We start from the raw sequence: 20,492 nt of genomic DNA, 5'->3' as shown, positions 1-20,492 counted from the left end.
GATTATGATCTTTGGATTCTGAATACAGAGATTTTAAAAAGTGAATTTCCTCTTATGCTTTTGGTCTTTACCTTCCTAATTTAGGCTTTCTGAGCTCCTCAGCCTTCACTATATGCAAACACCTTCCTGTAGATCAAAAATAGCTTTGAATTTGTATAATGTGTTTGGGGGAACTAGGAACTTTAAAAAAGTGTTTAAACCAATAATTTGGTCAATGTTACTTGTCACTCAGTATTCTCTCCAGCCTCCATTTTAAAAACATACCCTTACAACTCTGGTTTGTAATAAGGCACCTTTTTCAGTTCTCTGGCTTGTTGCTTTTGTGAGATGCAGGTACAGCGCATCACGAAGATTACTATAGGAACGGATGCTGTGGCTTTTATCTGGGAAAGATAAGGGGCGAGGCTTAAACCAGGACCCCCCCCCCCATGGATCTGCGTCTCACCTGCTGGGGGAGAGGTCTTCTCTGCCAGGCTGCTCCAACTCAGGGCTCCCCCCGTCATTCTCACTCCTTTCCAGTGTTTCTCCATTCTGAAGTGAAAGAAATTTTGTTAAGATTTTATGTTTTGGCAGGCTTCTTTTTTTTTTTTTTTTTTTTTGGTACCAGGGTTCGAACTCTGGTCCTTTTGCTTTTGAGACAGGCGGTGAAACCACTAAGCTAAATCCCCGGCCCAAGGCTTCTTAATTTATATTTTTCTTTTCCTCGATTTCTGTGTTTGGCTTGGGTTTTGATCTAGATGAGCGGCATGTTGGTTTTTTGGTCCGACTCTTTCCTGAGGTTTCCCCAGCCACTCTGAGGGCCTGGTACAGTTCACCTTGGGGCTGCCTCTAGAATGACAAATGCTCATTCTCCAAAACAGGTTTTACGCCTTCATCTTGAAGGGCTATTTGCACTGCACTCTTGTCTCCCCTACTGATTCAGAGAAATTAGTGTTTGAGCTAGAAAAGACAATAGGAAGATCCCTGGATTCAGTATCTCCTTGTTCTGGTTGCTGCTGTTGTAAGAAATCCAGGTCTAGAGAAGGTGCCCCTGGCCCAAGGCCAGAAGAACTAGGGATGAAGTAAGGCCAGGGCTGGCTTCTACTGGTGGTGGTTGGAAGTCCCATTTGTCTCACTGCCTCTTCCAGCAGCCAGACCCTTAGGCAGCGTGGAGGAATGGTCAGCAGTGCGGACTCCAGAGCCAGCTGACAGGCGGCCCTGCTTGCTGGCGGGGAGCTCTTGGATCATTTAAACTTGGTGCCTTCATTTCCTCATCTGGAATAGAGACCCTGTGGCACTGTCCACCCCATAGAACTTAAGTGAGAGTGTGTGGAAGTGCCATAGAGACTACCTGGCTGGCAGGAGGCACTCAAATACAGCTCATTATATACTTTCTCTTTATTAGTTAATTGTTTTATGATAATCTCCTTGCTACAATGTCCTAAACATTCACTTTATTATTAAAAACTATATTTTCTTTCTCTCTCTCTCTCTCTCTCTTTCTTTCTTAAGACAGGCTCTTGCTAAATTGCCCACGCTGGCCTTGAACTTCCAATCCTCCCACCTCATCCTCCTTGCACTGGGCTAAGATTATATTTTCTTAGGAACAAACTGGGTCTTGCCTCTTTTGGGGAAATGCCTAGGGTTATTCTAAAAAAGAGCCATGCCTATTTAATTTCTAAGACACCATTGGTATAGATTCATGTTCATATGATATGTATTAAATGCCTAGGATGTTGCAAGGTGCTAGTGTTTTTTTTTTGGTACCGGGGATCGAACTCAGCATCTTGCGCTTGCGAGGCAGGCAGTGGAACCACTGAGCCAAATCCTCGGCTAGGTGCTAGTGTTTTAATATTCATAAGGGGGAATTTTTAAAGTCTGGCTTCATAAGACATTGTTTTCATAAGTGAAGATATGTCTTTGAAGTTGTATTTGGCATATTTAGGTTTCTTGTTACATCACTTTAATTCCAAAATTTTTTCTACATTTATCACTGGGATCTATAGTGTAAGAAAATAATCAAGTGAATATTGATGAAAATCTATCATATTGTGGGGTGTATGTGTTGTGATACAAAGACCTACCTCTAAAAATTAAAAACCAAATAACAATCCTTATGGAGCTTATCTTTAAAATTTTATTGTTAATGTTTTTAGCATATAACAAAATACCTATGATTTAGATATTTTTGGACTTAGAAGCTCAATTTCTGTGAAGTATTTCTTTATTTTCCTATTTATCTATAGCTAACTTAAGTTCCTGAGAGTCAGAATAAATAATTTATCCAGGATCAAAATACTTATTAGAGAGTGGACAAAAATTAAAAAGTAAATCATCCTCAATTCTGAAAAACATTTTTTTTTGGTACCAGGGATCAAATTTGGGACCTTGCACTTGCGAGGCAGGCAGTGGAATCACTGAGTTAAATCCCCAGCCCTGAAAAACATTTTAATTCAATGTGTTTTTAAAAAATATTTCACTTTTAGGTCAGGTTATAGGAGTCTAAGTGACATAACATAAAACTAACCTTTCTATACGTATATGTTGTCTTTCAGCAAGTGTCTATGTGACAAAGAACATTTCACCAGGTGCATTTCCTCCTATCTCTTCGTACTCCCTCCCCTCCTTTGGCTTCTAGTCCCTGGCAACCACTGCTCTGTTTCTGCCCTTTCATCACAGTCTCTGTAGCCTTTTGAGTTTGGCTTCTTTCCCCAGCAAAATGCTTTGGCGATACATTTCCGGTGTGGCCAGTCTGACAGTCACTCCTCACTGTTGCGTAGTATTCCGTTGTGTGGACACACCCCATTGGCTCATCTCTTTCAATAGTTTTAATCATACATCATGGAAGCATCATTTTAGCTTTATAGATCAGGTCCTGGTTATGTCTTACTGAGTTAATTTACATTGTCAGTAAAGGGAATGTAGATTTAGAAAAGGCCCTCTTGCAAAAGTTTTTTGTTGTTTTTTTTGTACTGGGGATCAAACTCAGGACCTTGCACTTTCGAGACAGGCAGCAGCACCACTGAGCTAAATCCCCAGCCTCTTGCAAAGTTTTGTTAAGGGAAATTTAATAATTAGACAAAAGGTTTCCAGGAAACGAGGATGGGAAGCTAAAAGATGAGCTTTTCCCATTCTGAGGAACAGAGGGGCCGTCTCTTTACAAAGCAGGTGAGGCCAGGGCTGCTCAGTTACTGGCAATGCAGTGAAAGTCCTCTCCCTCGAGTGCAGTCAAACTCAGTGTGTTTTGCTATGCACAACGCTGACCACAGGAACAGGAACTTAGAGGTGTTCAGTGGACTAAACAAAACTGGACCTTTAATCTTTTTGTAGATATCTCCACAAAGCTGGTATGATAACCAGAAAACAAACTAACAATTTTTTTTTTTTTTGGTACTGGGGATGGAACTCGGGTCCTTGTGCTTGAGAGGCAGGGGGCGGAACCACTGAGCTAAATCCCTGGCCAGTAAACTAACAATTGAAGAATTATCTGGGATACTAGTTTTGCCAACTTAGCTCTAAAATGTAATATCAATTTCATATTACAAGTTGATATATATTTCTTTAAAATAGGAAGCCATTCCAGTATGAATCTAAATTTTAGTTCCGAGATTCCCTCTGATTACATATATATATATACTAAAAAATATTATTCATGAGTCAATATATCATGTAAATACCAGCCCCAGGATTCAAATTCCAACCAATCTAGCTTTTTACCACATTATCAAAATTCTTTCTTCATATTTTTTCGAAACTGGACTAATTAACATCGCAGTTAAGGTTACACTGCACCTTCTTTTTAGCTGTGCATCTTTTTAGTTCTGTGCCTGAATTACCCATTGGAATCTTACTCCAGTCTCCCTCATCTTTGGATCCCCAACTCAGAACACAGGGCTTTCACAAAGAGGAACCACTTTTCTCCCACTGTAAAACTGCCTTCTGCTTATAGAGAAAATTGTATTTCCAACTCGTTGATCTGTTGTTTGTGGGGCAGATTATAGGGTCTCTTGTTTCATCACCACATGACGAGGGACAAGTACAAGGCATAGCTTTGCACTTTGTCGCCTTTTACACCGAATGATGATGGATCTTCAATTTATAGGCTTTGTCATGCACGAAAGCTTGCCTGGGCTTGTGGAAACACCTTGGAATGGGCTGGTTGCACCAATCTGTGTTCCTGCTTCTACATCTGTGTCACATAGTTGGGGTGGGGCAGAGGGAGACTCCTGCCCACCAAGTCTGTGAGATTACAACATTACTGGTGATGCTGAGAGTTTAATGGGAAGGGACCTCAGATGACCTGGGCACTGCTTCAGTAAAAACCTGCAGGGAGGTAGCTGCCCTGTACATGAAGGTTTTGTTAGAGTAGACAGATTAGTCATGTTCTAGCGTAGTGACTTTCAAAGTTTGACCATAGCCTAATACATTTATATTATCTCACACAAACATATCCACGCAAAAACCTTTTTCTGTTATGTTAAATTGATGTGATAGTCTCTATTATTGTTTTAATTGTTATTACTACTAATACATTTATTATTACTATTATTAGTGGAGCTGGGGATTGAAGCCAGGGCCTTGCATATGCTAGGTAAGCACTGTGGCACTGAACCACACCCCAGCCCCGCTATACTTTATTTTGAAATTACGCTCTCCCCTTTTATTCCTTTTAATATATTTATCTTTAAATGCTACTGAACCCACCAAACTGGGTTCACCATCATCATATAATTTAAAATGTCTTACAGAGTGAAAAGAACACAAACTTGAATGAGAGAGGCAGCTCTCAATGGAAATTTTTGGCTTTTATTTAAAAATATCCTTTGGGAAAGATTTCTGTGCCTTAGTTTTCTCATCTGTAAAACAGGGATAATGACATCTACATCAAAGGGTTGACACAGTGATTAGAGATCCAGCTGTGAGGTAGCTGTTAGCTACGTCTCTCAATCTCTTGGGCATCTATTTTCTTCTGCACAAAATGAGGGAGATGTGTGATTTGACTAGAAAACATCTCACTGGTTACAAAACAAAATACAAAGCAGGTGCCATTGCTTCTGATTTTGAGATAAAAGTTGAAACTGTATCCAGAGTAGTTTTGGGAAAATGTTAAATAACCTTTCCTGAAAGCTCTGGGAGGAGGAGGAGGACATATTCAAGTAAAAGCTTCTTATCAAATAGCAGAGCAAGAAACTGACCACAGACCAGCCACCAATGGCTGTTTTATTTCTTTGTTAGGGATTTCTTATGAGCAGCACAGAATTGTAAAGTGATACTCTTTCAAAGCAGAACAACGGTAGTTTCTCTCGAAGTGAATCCTGTTTTCCCTTAAGCCACCTTGACTTTGAGGTGCCCAGAGCGGACAGTGAAGGGAGAGCTGGAGGAGAAGCTATTTCGTAACTACAGCACCTGGCGGCCAGCCCGGTGGGACAGCCCCTTTCCTTTTATGCTCATTTGTCCTCAGGAAAAAGGGCTGGCCCTGTGGGCCAGCGGGCTGGGAACTGCTTTGGGCTCAGGGTCTTTCCCCTTCACCTACCCCTAACCCAGCCCTCTCTTGCCTTTCAAAGGGACACCAACCAAAATACAGGTTCTCTAGCAGCACCCTGATGCTGACCTATCCTCTATCTTCTCAGCAAACTTACAGAATCTAATTACTCTGTCTCCCCTGGATTTTTAAGAAATATGTGCCTTCAAAAGTGGGGGTGAACGGGAGGCAAATTCCTGGCCTGAGGCAATTTGTAAAAAAAACCAAAACCAAAAACTTTTACTTCCCCTTCTCTGAAGAATATATAAATCTTTTAAAAATGTGTGTTTGGAAAAGGATCAATAGCTAATTTGACTAAAATTCTCTTTTTCCTTCCTAAAAAGAGAAAGCAACCTTTGAATGAAATCAAATTCGTTTTCTCCTGAAGTTAAATGATTTCACTGTGTGATTTTGGGAATGTGTGGAAAGTAACATCAATTCCAACTCTTTTAAAGCAATGGTATCTGCTAATTTAAGACGAAGGTATTATTTGCCATATTATCACATTTCTGAAAAAAGAGAAGCAATTAGACCTAATTTTGAGAGAGGAAAGAAAAGTCAGACACGAAGGGGCTTGTGCCACCCTCCTCATTTAAAGCCTGCAGTGATAATGAAGTGGGAAAGCCTCAGCATTTTCTGGCATTGTAAATTAAATCATGAATCATGTAAATTAATCATGAAAATGAGGAATAAAATGAGGTTTGTCAAGTAAGAACTGATGCATAATTATCAGAATTTTCTCAAACGAGAGGCAAGGGTAGAGAGTGGGAAGGAAAGGGAAACTTTCTGATGGGGGCCACCTGTAGTTGGGGTCCCCGTTGTTCCGTGAGATGCACCCCCAGAGTGCACAACCCCAGCCCGGGGCACCCAGCTCGGCTGCCCCCTCCCCTGCAGAACCCACTTAGAGAATCTATCTGGGGAGCAGATTCCCAGCTGCCGGGACTGCCCTGCTGGCTCCACCTCGAGGGTCTTTCCAGCACTTTCTTCCTACTTTTCATTGTCACTGCCTGAAAAAGCCACTGCTTAAAGATTCCTTTGGATACCTGGGCAGTCAGTTCTCATTTCAGTGACAAATCTTTTCAGGAGAAGGAAGGGCTGTCAGTTGCACTGCTGTGAAAGTGGCACATTCAGAGCCCTGAGCTGCAGGGGTAGGGCCTTCTAGAATGGGGGCAGGGGACAGGGAGGGTTCAGGACATTTCATAGACTGAAGAAGCCCTGTGGAGGGAAAGGGCAGCCTTGAGGAACAGGCCTAAGTGGTCCCAAGGTTTGTGCAAATGGGAAATGATTCCAGAAAGATGAGGAAATGGGTCTCAGATGCAAACGTCATCTATTTCAAATTTTTCCCAGGGTCTCTTATATCTAAGTTCTTAAATTTCCTACCTAGTTTGGTTACCAACTAGTTCAATTTTCTTATCCACTAAATCAGCTTTTATAGGCTGGACTAATTCATCAAAACTATTTGCAATATTTTCTTTATAGAGAAAATGTCTTCTTAAACTGACCGCAAACATCACATTAACAATAATCTGTACTTCTATAATTCTCTTTAAAATATCAGGAAGTGGGCTGGGCATTTAGCTCAGTGGTTCTGTCACCTGCCTCCAAAGCCCAAGGTCCCGAGTTTGATCCCTGGTACTCCCCCAAAACAAATCAGAAAGTGAGAATGTGTCACATGATGCCCTTTCCCATCCCAAAAGGGAAAGGGAAGAAAAAGAGAATAGAGAAAAGAAAGAAAAGAGAGCAACTGCGCCGAGGACATTGAAAAGAAGTCGCTGTGCACCCTGAAGTTTCGCAGGCTGTTCATTTAGGGTGATTTTTCATCTCAGGGCATAAATTCCAATGTAACTTAATGTTTATGTCCGTAAGTCTTAACTCATCAGTAAAATCACAAATCAGAGAAGTAAGTGCTTTATTAGGCCAGTGTTTGCCTTGGCAAACTTGGCCTCTGAGCTTAGCGCGGCGAGGGGTTAGCTCCTCTGGCACCAAGGGTGTGGGGAGTGCTTTGGTCCCAGGGCAGCCACAGGACACGAAGAAAGGGCAAGGGTTGCCGTCACAGATTTCTGAGACCCCATGAACTCAGCCTTTATAAATCCTACTTCCCACTGCCCCATCGGGAGCCCTTTATCCAGGCCGACCAACCCATCCCATGAGGACCCAAGATGGTGGCCTCCAAGTTACTGTCAGTACCTTCCCTTCCTCCCCTATTACAGCTCTCCCCTTCTCTCCCTCATCCCCGAATCCCCTTCTCTCCGGTCTTCATCTACTCCCTCATTCACCACACTTTCTCTTTCAGTCTAGTGTGTTCCAGGCTACGAGAAAAACACTTGGGTCAAAGCGTGTGACTTCTGCCCACCTTCCTTTTGCCACTGGTGCCAGGAGGCTCTCGCCGTTGGCTCAGCTTTGTCCACTCTGCACCGTTGGTCAGAGTTATCTTCCTAACCCACAGATGCCTCCTCCTGTCAGCAGTCCTCCCTGCAGTCCTTAGGAACCCGCCTCTTCCCCACATGCTTGAACCATTTCCAGAGCAGCCTAGGGGCTCAGACTTCTGCGACTTCGTATCTTTCTCTAGTCTGGAGTGCCCTTTTCTGTCTTCCTTACCTTTCAAAGTGGCATTTATTCTTTAGTGGTGAGTTCAAAGGCCACCCACCTTCTCTGTGTGTTAACGTACTCTATTCCTTTAACTAGATATGTTTCGGTGTTTTATATTATAAATTAGTGGATTTCCCTCATGGAATATGCAAGTTTCCTGAGTTTAGGCTCAAAGATAAATAATCCTTATATGATATACAATTGATAGCAGTTCATCTAAAACACATTAAATTGAGCTGAATAAGCTCCCCAAATGAGACCTATCAAATATTTTAGCCATGTCAATTTTTATAGGTCAAAGGTCAAGGCCAACAGAGATCTTAATGCCAGTCTTTCTTTTTTCTTATTCAGCTTCCTCAGCAAACATAAACTCTCCCAGTTTAATATAGCCACTAATTCTCTGAGTTCTCCTTCATCCCGAGCCTTCATGGCCTCCTACTCAATGCAGGAGTGTGATCCTTGTCCCGACATCCAAGTTAAGGATTCAGATCCCTGCACCTAACCAGGGACCTCTTTAATTTGAAATCTTTGTGGCGGTGCCTGGGAATCTGCATTTCTGAGCATCTCCAAACTGTGCCATGCAGAAGAAAACTGAGTCTTTGTCCTGGAAACTCCAGAGGCTGTGGCTGCCTCTGCCTGGAAGGCTTGGTCACAGCCCTGACCCGGGAAGGCAAGGGCGGAAATGTGCTCAGAGTTCAGGTAGGTGTTGTCCAGAGAGTTCGAAAGCTTTAATAAAAACTTGTGGGAGTCAGAGTAGGAAAAGACAAGGAACTATTTATGGAACTATTTATATATGTTATCATTTGGCAAAAAGGTTCACATATTAGGAGCATCCCATTTAAGGCCTGAATCTCTTCTTCCTTTAGCTTCTTTCCAATTTTTACCCAGAACATTCTGTCTACAGCCATAGGATTAAATGAGGAAACAAAATTCACCAAGAATCGGGTATGTGTCAGGTATCCTCCTCCTGCCAGGTGCTTTCCATGAGTTTCTCATTTAATTAACCACCCATGAAGATGCTAGTAGTTGTTACTTATCTTCATCTTGGAGAAGAGAAATTTAGGGTATGAGAGATTAAGTGAATTGTTGGCTTAATAGATTAAGTAAATAATCATGTAGGTAAATTAAGTTAGGTTAAAAAAAGTGAACTGCTAGATTAATAAACTACTAGTTTCAAGTCCCAGCTTTGCTATTTACTAGTTTCCCTGGGGAAACTCAACTTCTCAGAGTCTCACTAGCACCACAGACAAAATGCAGGCAACTTCATTGTCCTCACAGGTTCTGAAGACGGGAGATGGAGTTGGGTCCATGGGGCACCCGCACAGGTCTGGCCTTTGTCAGGGGTAGTGATGGCCCTCTCACCTTTCCATTCCCTTCTAGCCTTTGCTTTATAACATCCGTATCATTTTAGGTTAGGGAGCCTGTTGGCTCAGAAGCCTGGAAAGGCCTCTGCTACTGTAAGCTTGGACAAGTGCCCAGAATACTGCTCGCTCTTCCTTTTGCCCTCTGGGTCCAACTTAGGAAAGGCGTTCTCGTCAGCTTCTGGTTCTGGCTGTGGTGTGACAGCCCGGGAAAACTGCTCCCATGAGTCATGTTTTCAGCTTTCTGTTGTGACATAAAGAACAGGAAATGGTTGCCTCACTGCCAACAACCACAATGAGTCTCTTCCACCTCTGGGCTTTCCTGGTGAGGGTGGCACATGACCGCACCACTGGCAGATGGCCTGGGGACAATCTCAGCCACCTGGTCAGTTTTGGCTTGTCATGTATCAAGACTTGGTGCAGCAAGGATCACCCCACTGGGGAAGAGGGAGCACTTTTCTGGGGGATGATTCAGCTGGTAACCTGCAAACCACGCCAGGCTCTTACTTACAGACATGAGTATGAGTGACTCTAGTAGCAAGCATGAATGGCTTTGATTCACAGCTATTTTTTCTCCCTTCAGTATAAGATGTAGCATCACAATGGATGACTCACTCTACTCTATCAGCTGGGATTTCATTTTATATTTCAGTTATAGGCCTAAGACTGAGAGGGTGTCGGAGCTGCCACTCAGACTCAGAGTTGGAGGCGTGCTCCAACCATCCTGGTCATGCATCTCCCATGGTGGCATACAGCATAGGTAATAATGACCGCTCTTGCTGTTAGTTGTCAACTGCCTTGTTCCCCTTTAAGAACCTATGGCCCATGCAGTCCTGAATCTCCACCTTTTTCTCCTTATCAGTTTCCTTCTACAGTTTAGAATAACAATTTCCCTGGTAATACAACCAAGCTTATAAAATATTAATCACATCTATTTGTCCTAATTTAACTTTTCAGTGTAGGATCTGGGGATTCTGTGCATAATCTGCTTTCTTCCTATTCACGTGGTTCATGATTTTAGGGTTCTGCTTATATTTCTTCTTATGGCCATGGTCTTTACAAGCCGCAGTTCCTACCCTGCTTCTTCCACCACCTTGACTGTTAACAAACATGCAGTGTGGGAAAAGCCCTTCATTAAACACACAAGCAAGTCATCAGGAAGGAAAAGAACAATTAAAACACAGACGGGATGGGCCGGGGATTTAGCTCAGTGGCTCCACTGCCTGCCTTGCAAGCACAAGGAACCGAGTTCAATCCCTGGTACCAAAAAACCGTCACAGATGGGAGACTTGGTGATGCAGTTCCTCCAATCACGAAATTCACTGGAAAAAGCAATGGCAATATCTGCCCAGAATTCAGCAGGGTGACTAATAGTTGGCAGAAGAATGCAGCTTTCTCTCTCTAAGAAATCTGCTGGGAGCTTTCGTTAATACAGTTTCTGCCTCCAGGAAGGAAATCCGGACTTGCTCTCTGCCCAGCTCCTGATGGGTCAGTGGAGTCCTGTGGCTTCTTCTGTCCAGACCACGGACCCAAGCTGCTGCTGAAGTTTAGCTGAGGCCACGGCCCACTGACCTCGAGCTATGGTCCAGCTGGATGCTGAATTTTCAGGGAGGCGGGGGAAAGGAAACTTTTCTTGGATTGCTATGCATCAGCAGGCAAGGGATGATCAAAATATATGGTGAGTGTTTATATTTAAAACAAATTATAGTAAGAGACACATTGCCATCAATCCCCCTCAGCATATTCCCCCTCTCTTTGAATACACTTATCCCATTGTTCTTGCCACCTTCTGAAGCAGTTCTGGAAGTCTTTATGCAGTGTGATAAAAATACAATGGCTGCCATCTAACAGAAAGTCAGGCTCATAAAAACATCACAATGGGCCGGGGATTTAGCTCAGTGGTTCCGGCTCCTGCTGTGCAAGCGCCAAGTCCAGAGTTCGATCCCCAATACCAAAAAACAAACAAACAAACAAATAAACAAAACCCATCAGTGCTGGGGGCTGGGGATTAGCTCAGTGGCACTGCACCTGGCTGGCAAGCACAAGGTCCTGAGTTCCATCCCCGGTACAAAAAAACCAAAAAAAATCAGTGTGTCCTTATCCACCCTATACACTGGATCTGGCACTCGGTAACTTTTGACTCTTCCCCAAAGTCAAAATAACCATAGAAAGGAAATGTTTTGAGTCAGTACAGGACATACAGGCAGCCATAACAGTGCAACTAATGACACAAAGGACCTCTAGAACTGCTTCAGAATGTGGCAAGAATGATGGGATAAATTTGTTTGAAGTGAGGGAGCAGATTTTGAGGGAGTTAATGGCAATGTCTTTTACCATAATAAATTAAAAAATAATTTAAACATTGTATTTCCTGTCACATTTCATTTTAATTGGGTTTGTAAGTATTCTGCCCCTTTATAATTAGACAGTGTTGGAAAATTTTTCAATTTCCATTTGATGCTCAAAATACTCTCAGTAGGTAGCTGTCTTTTTTCATTGTTGTTTTGTTTTTCCAATGCTGGGGATTGTACCTGGAGCCTTCACACTGAGCTATATCCTTAGCTGTTTTTTAAACTTATTTTTTATTTTGAGACAGGGTCTCACCAAGTCGCTAAGTTGCCAGGGGGGTGGGGTGGGGAGGGGCTCAAACTTGCAACCCTCCTGCCTCAGCTTCCCAGAGTGCTGTGATTACAGGTGTGTGCCATCACACCCAGGTTCTTTATCCCTATTTTTACAGACAAGAGGGTGAGGCCGAGAGAAGTGATGTTGCTTTAACCCAGGTCTGCCTGATTCCAAAGCTTATACTTTTTTCTTTTCTTTTGAAATAATTATATAGTCACATGAGGTTGCATAGAAATACCCGAGGAAGTGCCACACGCCCTTTCCCCTACCTCCTCCAATGTTAACATCTTACACAACTGTAGTGTAATAGCAACACCAAGAAATTCATACTGGCACAATCCACAGAGCTTATTCAGAGTTCACCAGGTGTGTGCGTGTGCGTGTGCGTATGTGTGTGTCTGTAGCTCTAAGCACTTTTCATCCTCTTTTCCTACATGAACTACACACTGTTCTCCCAATTTTAATTATGAAGTCAGATTATAGGAATAAATAAAATGATTTCTCCCTCAATAAAACAGTATCTACCAGCAGTTACAAACATGATTAAGCAGTATTCATTTCTAGTTGCAATTAAAGAGAAAGAAAAAGAAGAAAAAAATTTCTACAAACTTCAGCTTTTGAGGGCCCTGGTCTATGCTACACACCATCATAGGCACATCTTCAGGGCATGCTAAATCAGTTTACTGATTTATATAGTTACAGCAGTGAGTCTCATATCAGAAATTTCTATCTGTACAAGGTGATTTTACCTTGACTTCAAGTTTAGACTCGTCGTCTTCCTTTTCCGGGGCCGTCAAATCTGTCTCCATATGAGGTCCCTCAGCTGCTCTCTGAAGAGGGGCTGGAGGGACAGGGGAAACATACTATTAGTTTAGCTATTTGATGTATGACTCGTAGCTCAGGGCAGTGGCTGACTTGGACAAGGAGTTGGACCATGTTGGTGCGGTTGACTAACAAAGTAGAATTGAGCTTCTGCAGAAATTTTCTAGGTAGTGGATGAAATGGGAGATAAAGAGAGGCAGAAAAGAAACAGAGCCCTCCATCCCAGGGACTTGACATTTGAGCCAGACCTGAATGTCCCACCCACACCATGTGAAATGTCTAACCACAAGCCAGTAAATTTGATGGGGTAAAAACAACAGTGCTCCTACCATTCCCAGCGTTAAGGCCTGGCTAGAAGGCTGCTTTCCTCTCAAAGACTCCCCTGACTGTTACACACTTCACGGATGCTTTTTTCACGGCTATTTCAGCAAGCGTAATTTGTCTGAGGCTACTTGATGCTGTTCTTGGGTTAGAAGTTGAATATATCTTTCCATTTTGAAAGTAACAAATTTGTGCTTGTTATGGAAAATTTGAAAAATACTAAAATCTTACTATTTAGATAGAATCACTTGGTAGATTTCCTTATAGTCTTCAAAATGCTCAACCCCTCAGTCATACTGTGGTGTCCATGACTGCCCTAGCCTAATGCTACAATGGTTGGACTCCGGAACTGATGGGCCTACACTTATTACTGGATGGGATGACTGTGTAATAGACTCGGTTAGCAGTCGTGGGAAGGAACTGGGCTATCTCGCTCTTGTTTTCTTCTCTCAGTCACTCCATCCCTTTGTCTCCTGCCACAGGGCTCTCAGACAACTGAGGGAGGCCCTTCCTCCGGTCCTCGGGGAGAAGTGCTGAGAACTTGGTGCTTCCTAACCTGCTTTCTCAGCCTTCTCCGTGTTGGGGGTGACAGTTACAAGGCAAGTCAGAAAGCAGCGTCTGAGTTCACGTCACTGTCATCAGCTATGTGAAATCTGAGTTTCAGGAGACTCTGGATACGTGAGATTAATGGAGACAGGCATCGAGCATTTCGGACCCCATGCTGAAGTGCACCCATTGAATGCCTCTGATTCTTATCTCTGGTGGGATGGATGGGGGTGGACCATGTGCCCTCCAGAGGACCCTCCATTCTGCAAGCCAGCTGCCAGCAGCCTGGGCTTCCTATGGGTGCTTTCCGGGTGTTGTGTTGAAATCTGTAGTAAGGTACAGTCATGCTCCCCCAGATCACATGATCACGGCAGCTACATAATAATGATAACAGACAACACGTCGGGCTCCTCATGCTCAGCAGGATCTCTGTAAAGTGAGTGATTCCAGGCATTATAACTGGATGTTAAAAAGTGTATCCCATAACTGGTGACCCTTGGGACTGACAGGCACCTGCCCTTGGCACTGCAGGCCGAGTGAAGGAAAGGAAGGACTGTAGAAGCCACTCTGCCAGTATTCACATCTTACTCTTGCCTGCACGAGACACGCCAGCATAGTGATTTCCGTGCCTTAGCTTCTTCTCTGTAAAGTGGGGAATAACGAGAAAACCTATGTATGGGGTTGTTCTCAGGGCTTCAGGGGTTAATGTGTGTCAAATATGAGTTCCCAGTAAGAACTCAGTACATCTTAGCTATCATTGCAGACATTGTAGGCAAATGTGTAGACACATTTTTCACATTCCTTATAAACTTGAGAGATGTTAAATGTTGTGCTCAAGGGAGCACCTCACAGGAATCAGAGCTGAGACTGCAGCTCTGGTCTCTAAGCTCCTTCTGGCCACCTTCTTTATATCATGAAATACCATGTTTATCTTGGCGCAGACTCAGTTACTAAAGAATCAGACCAATGTGGTGGGTTTTTTTGTTGTTGTTTTTTGGTTTTTTGAGGCAGGGTCTCCCTTTGTAGTTCAAGCTGGCCCTGAACTCACTATGTGGTCCAGGCTGGCCTCGAACTTGCAGTGACCCTCCTGCCTCAAGTGCTGGGATTACAGGTGTGCACTACCATGGCCAGCAGGCCAATGTGTTTGAAAGTCCTGTCAATGACCTGCTTGAGTCCACACCAGTGGATACTTGCCATAAACAAAAGGGTAGAACTGTTGTATAAAATGAGCTGGTTGCCTGCCCCAGGGCAATGACAACCTGTTCAGACAAGAAGATTTATTTACCTTGAAAAGGTCCTTAATCTGTTAGGACCCTCATGTTTGAAAAGCTGAAAAACAAACTACAGTTCCTGCTTTACTTGTAACAAGCATATGTGTCTTGAAACTGTGAAAGAGGCCAAGAAACAGAAATAAACATAGTTTAATTTGAGGAAGGATGAGTGGCCAGAAAAACCAAATCCTGTCCTCAACTCTCCAAGAAGGATCTGTGTGTGTGTTTTTGCCTGTGGTATGTATGTGCAAATATGTCTGACTGTGCACGTGTATGTGCGTATGAGTGTGTTTTCATAGAAAATATCAGAAAAGAAATACACTAAACTGTTATCAAGGATTACTTCTATAAGGAACAAGACAAGGTGGCCAACTGTCACCACTCATGTTCATTGTAGTACTTGAAATTTTAGCCAGAGCAATCAGGCAAGAGAAAGAATAAAAGAGATATGTATAGCAAAGGAAGAAGTCAAACTACCGTTACTCACTGGTCACATGATCCTCTACAGAGAAGACCCTGAAAACTCCCCCCAAAGCCCCCAAGAACTAATAAACAAATTCAGCAACTCATAGGATACAAAATCAGTATGCAAAAATCAACAGTGTTCCTGTACACCAATGATGAATGAACTGACGGAGAAAAAAATCAGGAAAACAACACCATTAACAACAGGTTAAAAAATTAAGTACCTAGGAATTAACCTAATTAAAGAAGTGAAAGACTTCTCTAACAAAAACTATAGCACTCTGGAGAAAGAGATTGAAGAGGACATGAGAAAACAAAAAGACATTTCCTGTTCCTGGTTAGGCAGAACGAATATTGTCAAAATGGCCATATCACCAAAAATACTATATAGATTTAATGCAACCCCAATCAAAATAACAACAACATTCCTCACAGAACTACAGAAAATGGTCTAAAAATTCATATGGAACTGGAAGAGATCCAGAATAGTAAAAGCAGTCCTGGGCAACAAGAGCAAAGCATGAGGCATCACAATCCAGGATTTCAAGTTATATCAGGTATACCACAAAGCTACAGTGGTTAAAAGAAAAGAACAGCCTGGTACCGGCACAAAACAGACATGTGGATCAATGCAACAGAATTGTGGATATAGAAACAACCTCAGGTACTGTCAGCCACATGATCTTTGACAAAGGGGCCAAAAACATAGGCTTTAATAAATGGTGCTGGGAAAACTGGTTATCCACCATGGTAGAATGAATCTAGACTCATAACTCTTACTTTGTATTAAAATCAAATCAAAATGGATCAAAGATCTAGATATAGAAACAGAAACACTGAGTCTGCTGGAACATAAAATAGATACTACACTTGATCTTAGCCAAAAGGCCGAGAAGCGATTGGAACATAAAATAGGTAAAAACCCTTGAAGACAGAGATAGGCAAGAACTTTCTGAACAGAACCTCAATTGCAAAAGAATAACACCAACAATCAACAATTGGGATCATATCAAATTATAAAGCTACTGAATGCAAAGAAAACAACCGACAGAGTGGAGAGAGACAACCTATGGGAAAAAAAATTTTCTAGCTATTTCTCAGACAGAGGACTAAAACCTAGAATATACAGAGAACTACATTGAAAGACCCAGTCAAAGGGCAATTGAAATGAACAGACACTACTCAAAGAAAGAGGCACAAATGGCCAATGGGTACATGAAAACATGTTCAGCATCTTTGGGTATAAGGGAAATACAAATCAAAATAACACGGAGGTTCCATCTTACTCCAGAAAGAGTGACTACGATCAAGAATTCAAAAAAACAACGAATGCAAACAACAATAACAAAAAAAACAACCAACAAATGCTGTCGAGGTTGTGGGGAAACAAAGGAACGCTTCTACATTGCTGGTGGGAATGTAAACTAGTACAATCACTATGGAAATCAGTATGGAGATTACTCAAAAAGCTAAAAGTAGGAATTCTATTTGACCCAGCTATTCCCCTTCTAGGCATCTTCCCAAAATAGTTAAAGACATCATATTACAGTGACACATGCATACCCTGTCTATAGCAGCACAATTCATAACAGTTAAATCTTGGAAGCAACCTATATGGTCATCAGCAGGTGACTGGAAAAAGAAAGTGTGGTATTTATACACAATGGAGTACTACTCTGCCATAAAGAAAGAAAAATCTGAGTCATTTGTAGGAAAATGGATGCATCTTGAGACCTTAATGCTAAGTGACATAAATCAGGCACAGAAGGTTAAATATCACATGGTTTTACTTATATGAGAAACCAAAGCATAGAGAGCAAACTAAAAGATGGATGAAAGAAAAGAGGGAGATAGCATCTGTGGAGATGAGAAGGTGATCTGGAAATGAGGAGAGACAGGAGGGAGAGAAGGGGAAGGGGAAGCAAAAGGGATCAAGATGCGAGATATATATATATATATATATATATATATATACACACACACACACACACACACACACACATATGTATATATGTATGATATATATATATGTGATTATATATATATATCCCAATTCCCCATGGTGAATATATTTATTATGCATCACAAACATAATAAAAAGGGGGAAAAAGGACTAGTTCTAAAATGTAGACTATATAATGGGAGACAGGGGACCAGAAATTTTAAGTGGAGAATTACCAAGAGGCCTCATAATTTACAAAAAAAGGAAAACTGAAAAAACTTGCTGCCAACAAACCTCCCAGCAAGAAATGCTAACAGACACTCCTTATCCCGAGGAGAAATGGACGAGATGACAAGATGGTACTTCAGAGCTACAGTAAGGAGCAAAGAACACTGAAGGCGGTTGACAGGGTAAAATAAACAGTGGCAGATTTCTCTCTCTCTCTCTCTCTCTCTCTCTCCTTCCTTTTTCTTAATTTCATTAAAAGATATATGATTATCTAAAAATTTTAATACAAGTTCAGTGTCAGAATATGAGCTATATTCCCAGCCCTTTTAAAATGTATTTTACTATTTGTTTTGTCTTAGTGGTAGCGTGTGTGAACTCTGTGCCTCTGCACTGAGCTGCATCCCCAGCCCCCTTTTTGATATTTTGAGACAGGGTCTCACTAAGTTGCTAAGTTGCCCAGGTGGAGCTCGAATTGTGCAAGCGTGAAGCCTGTACCGTACCCAGCTTAAATTTTCCTATACTTATATAAACTGATAAGATACTAATTCAAAGTCGATTATGATGCATGAAGGATGTGGATGATACATTTGGGGGAAAAACAGTGCAAAGAAATAGGCTAACAAGCAAATTAAGAAAATAAAACTGAATATTAAAAAACATCTGGGTTAGGGATTTAGCTCAGTGGTTCCGGTGCCTGCCTTGCAAGCTCAAGGTCCTGAGTTCGATCCTTGGTACCAAAAAAATTTTTTTTTCTGGACCCAAAAAAGGTAGAAAAAGAGGAAAATGAGTATAAAAATACATGAACCAGGCACATCAGTGCAGGCCAGTAATCCCAGCACTCTAAAAGGCTAAGGTAGGAGGATTGCAAGTTTGAGCCCAGCCCAGGTAACTTAGTGATTTACCCAGACCCTGTCTCAAAAAACAAAAAAAAAAACAAATTTAAAAGTTGAGCACATAAGTCAATGCAAAGACCCTTGATTCAGTCCCTAGCATATGAGAGAGAGAGAGAGAGAGAGAGAGAGAGAGAGACAGAGATGGAGAGAGAGAGAGGAGATAAACAGACAATAACAAAATAATAGCTATTTTGAATCCAACTGTTTCAATAACTACAGTGTATATAAATAGATTAAACACTTCAATTAAAAGGCAGATGTGAACAAAATATATTAAAAAGATAAGACGTAAGTATATGTTCCTGCAAAAATATATTGCCAACACAAAGACAGAAGAATGGAAATATACCTCAGGTGAACAGTAAGCCAAATTGATCTATATATTCAGTGCAATCCTAATCACAATCCTAGCAGAAATTGAAACACGATTCTGAAATTTATAAGGAAATGAACAGGACCTAAAATAACCAAAACAATCTTGGGAAAGAACAAAGTTTGAACACTTGCATTACCTGATCTTAGGGCTTACTAATAAGGTACAGTTATCAAACCTGTGTGGGACTGATGTAAGGACTTATCTAATTTTTAAAAATCTTTTCAAAGAATCAACTTTATCGCTCCGCAAACAATAAATCATGGGCCTTCTAACGCCCTTGATGGAATCAGTTTCATGCTAATGTTTCTTATGCATCTGTATTACTCCTTTCCCAGATGCTGAGCCTCTCCTTGTGTCCAGGCACTCAATATTATTGAAGTATTTATAAAGTCTTTGACATCTGCTCTATGCCATCTCTCTAGTTTGTTTTAAATCATATTTGGCAAAGCACTGAGCATCATCCATCTTAGACAACCACAATCTCAGCTCTCAAGAGCATGGAGGAAACATGAAAGCCACAAGCATCCTTTTCCAAAACGACCTACCCAAGGCGGAGGGCTGGCTGGGTTTTGGTGACACCCATTTTGGTGAGGACTCAGGATGGGGGGCCACGGGCTGCACTGGGCGGGTCTGTTTGGCTGCCAGTTTCATCAGGCTCACTTGTCTCTTGTGAAATATTTCCTGCACGTCAGCAAGCTTCTGCAGGACTTTCTGGGCTTTGGCCTGCAGGAACAAAGGCAAATCAGGGCTTTTGAGCAGGGCTGTCTGCTGAGCCTGAGGACACAAAGCATTCCTTCTCTTCCATCTGTCCCTCTTCCCTCCATCCCACCTCCCTCTGGGAATCCTTATGCAAGTCCTTGGGTGTGTCTTTGCTCTAGAATCTTCTAAGAGTCCGTGTCTCCCAGTTGAGAGCTCTGGGAGCCATGTCCATGTCCTTTCCCTTCCTGCATCTCCAGTGCCTGGAACACTGGCTGGCCCACTAAAATGGATACTTGGCGCTCGGGAAATATTTGTTGAGTGGATAAATGTTCACTTAGCCATGTCCATTAATGGTTGGAAAGGATGGCATAGGTCACAGATGAAGGGTGTTAGGCCAGTGTTCAAAGCAGGATTTCAAAATCAGAAATAAAGGCCCTGGTGGAGAAAAGAATGTAAGTATTCTTAGGGGAAAGAGTGGCCAAATTGGAGGCAGGATCAAGGGACCCATGAAGTACCTAGAATTGAAAGGATACACATTTACGTGTTATTCTGTGTGATGCCGTCTCTCTGTATAAGCAAGAAAGCGATAAATAGAAGAAATATCAGGGAAAGATAGACTTTGGGACAAAGGCTCGGGGAAACAAAAAAAGCTGACTGAGTGCAAGGACCCGAGTTCGATCCCTGGTACAAAAAAAAAAAAAAAATGCTGACTGTGTTTCTCCTGGCCTTGTTGTCAGAAGGATGCCCTTAAAGATGCCCTTCCAGTTCTGGTGGCTCAACGGAAGTAGGAAGCCTTTTCTTTGTCACACCAAGTGGGACATCTATCTGCTGGACAATTTGAACCACCAAAGGAGGAA

The 20,492-nt window shown here is 42.1% G+C and overlaps 1 protein-coding gene and 1 non-coding gene across 8 annotated transcripts in view; both read right to left on the bottom strand.

Moving 5' to 3' along the window:
- Mcf2l2 (MCF.2 cell line derived transforming sequence-like 2) overlaps positions 1-20,492 on the bottom strand; it is a 237,566-nt gene that overhangs the window by 99,714 nt on the left and 117,360 nt on the right. For all 7 annotated transcript variants that reach the window (XM_004834923.3, XM_021256429.2, XM_004834925.4 and 4 more), the window contains exons 13-15: positions 19,482-19,659; positions 12,822-12,913; positions 446-531 (exon numbers count right to left, since the gene is read on the bottom strand). In XM_004834923.3, the coding sequence (XP_004834980.2) occupies positions 446-531; positions 12,822-12,913; positions 19,482-19,659 (356 nt within the window). The remainder of the gene's footprint in view (positions 1-445; positions 532-12,821; positions 12,914-19,481; positions 19,660-20,492) is intronic.
- On the bottom strand, positions 16,215-16,397 carry LOC147825435 (U2 spliceosomal RNA). Its single transcript, XR_015441214.1, has one exon. It is a non-coding gene; the product is annotated as a U2 spliceosomal RNA (small nuclear RNA).

This window comes from Heterocephalus glaber, unplaced genomic scaffold (assembly GCF_053883595.1).
Source record: "Heterocephalus glaber isolate CG9 unplaced genomic scaffold, H.glaber_assembly_v1.0 deba00001504, whole genome shotgun sequence".
Classification (NCBI taxonomy): domain Eukaryota; kingdom Metazoa; phylum Chordata; class Mammalia; order Rodentia; family Bathyergidae; genus Heterocephalus; species Heterocephalus glaber.
This window is presented reverse-complemented; position numbering and strand designations above follow the sequence as displayed.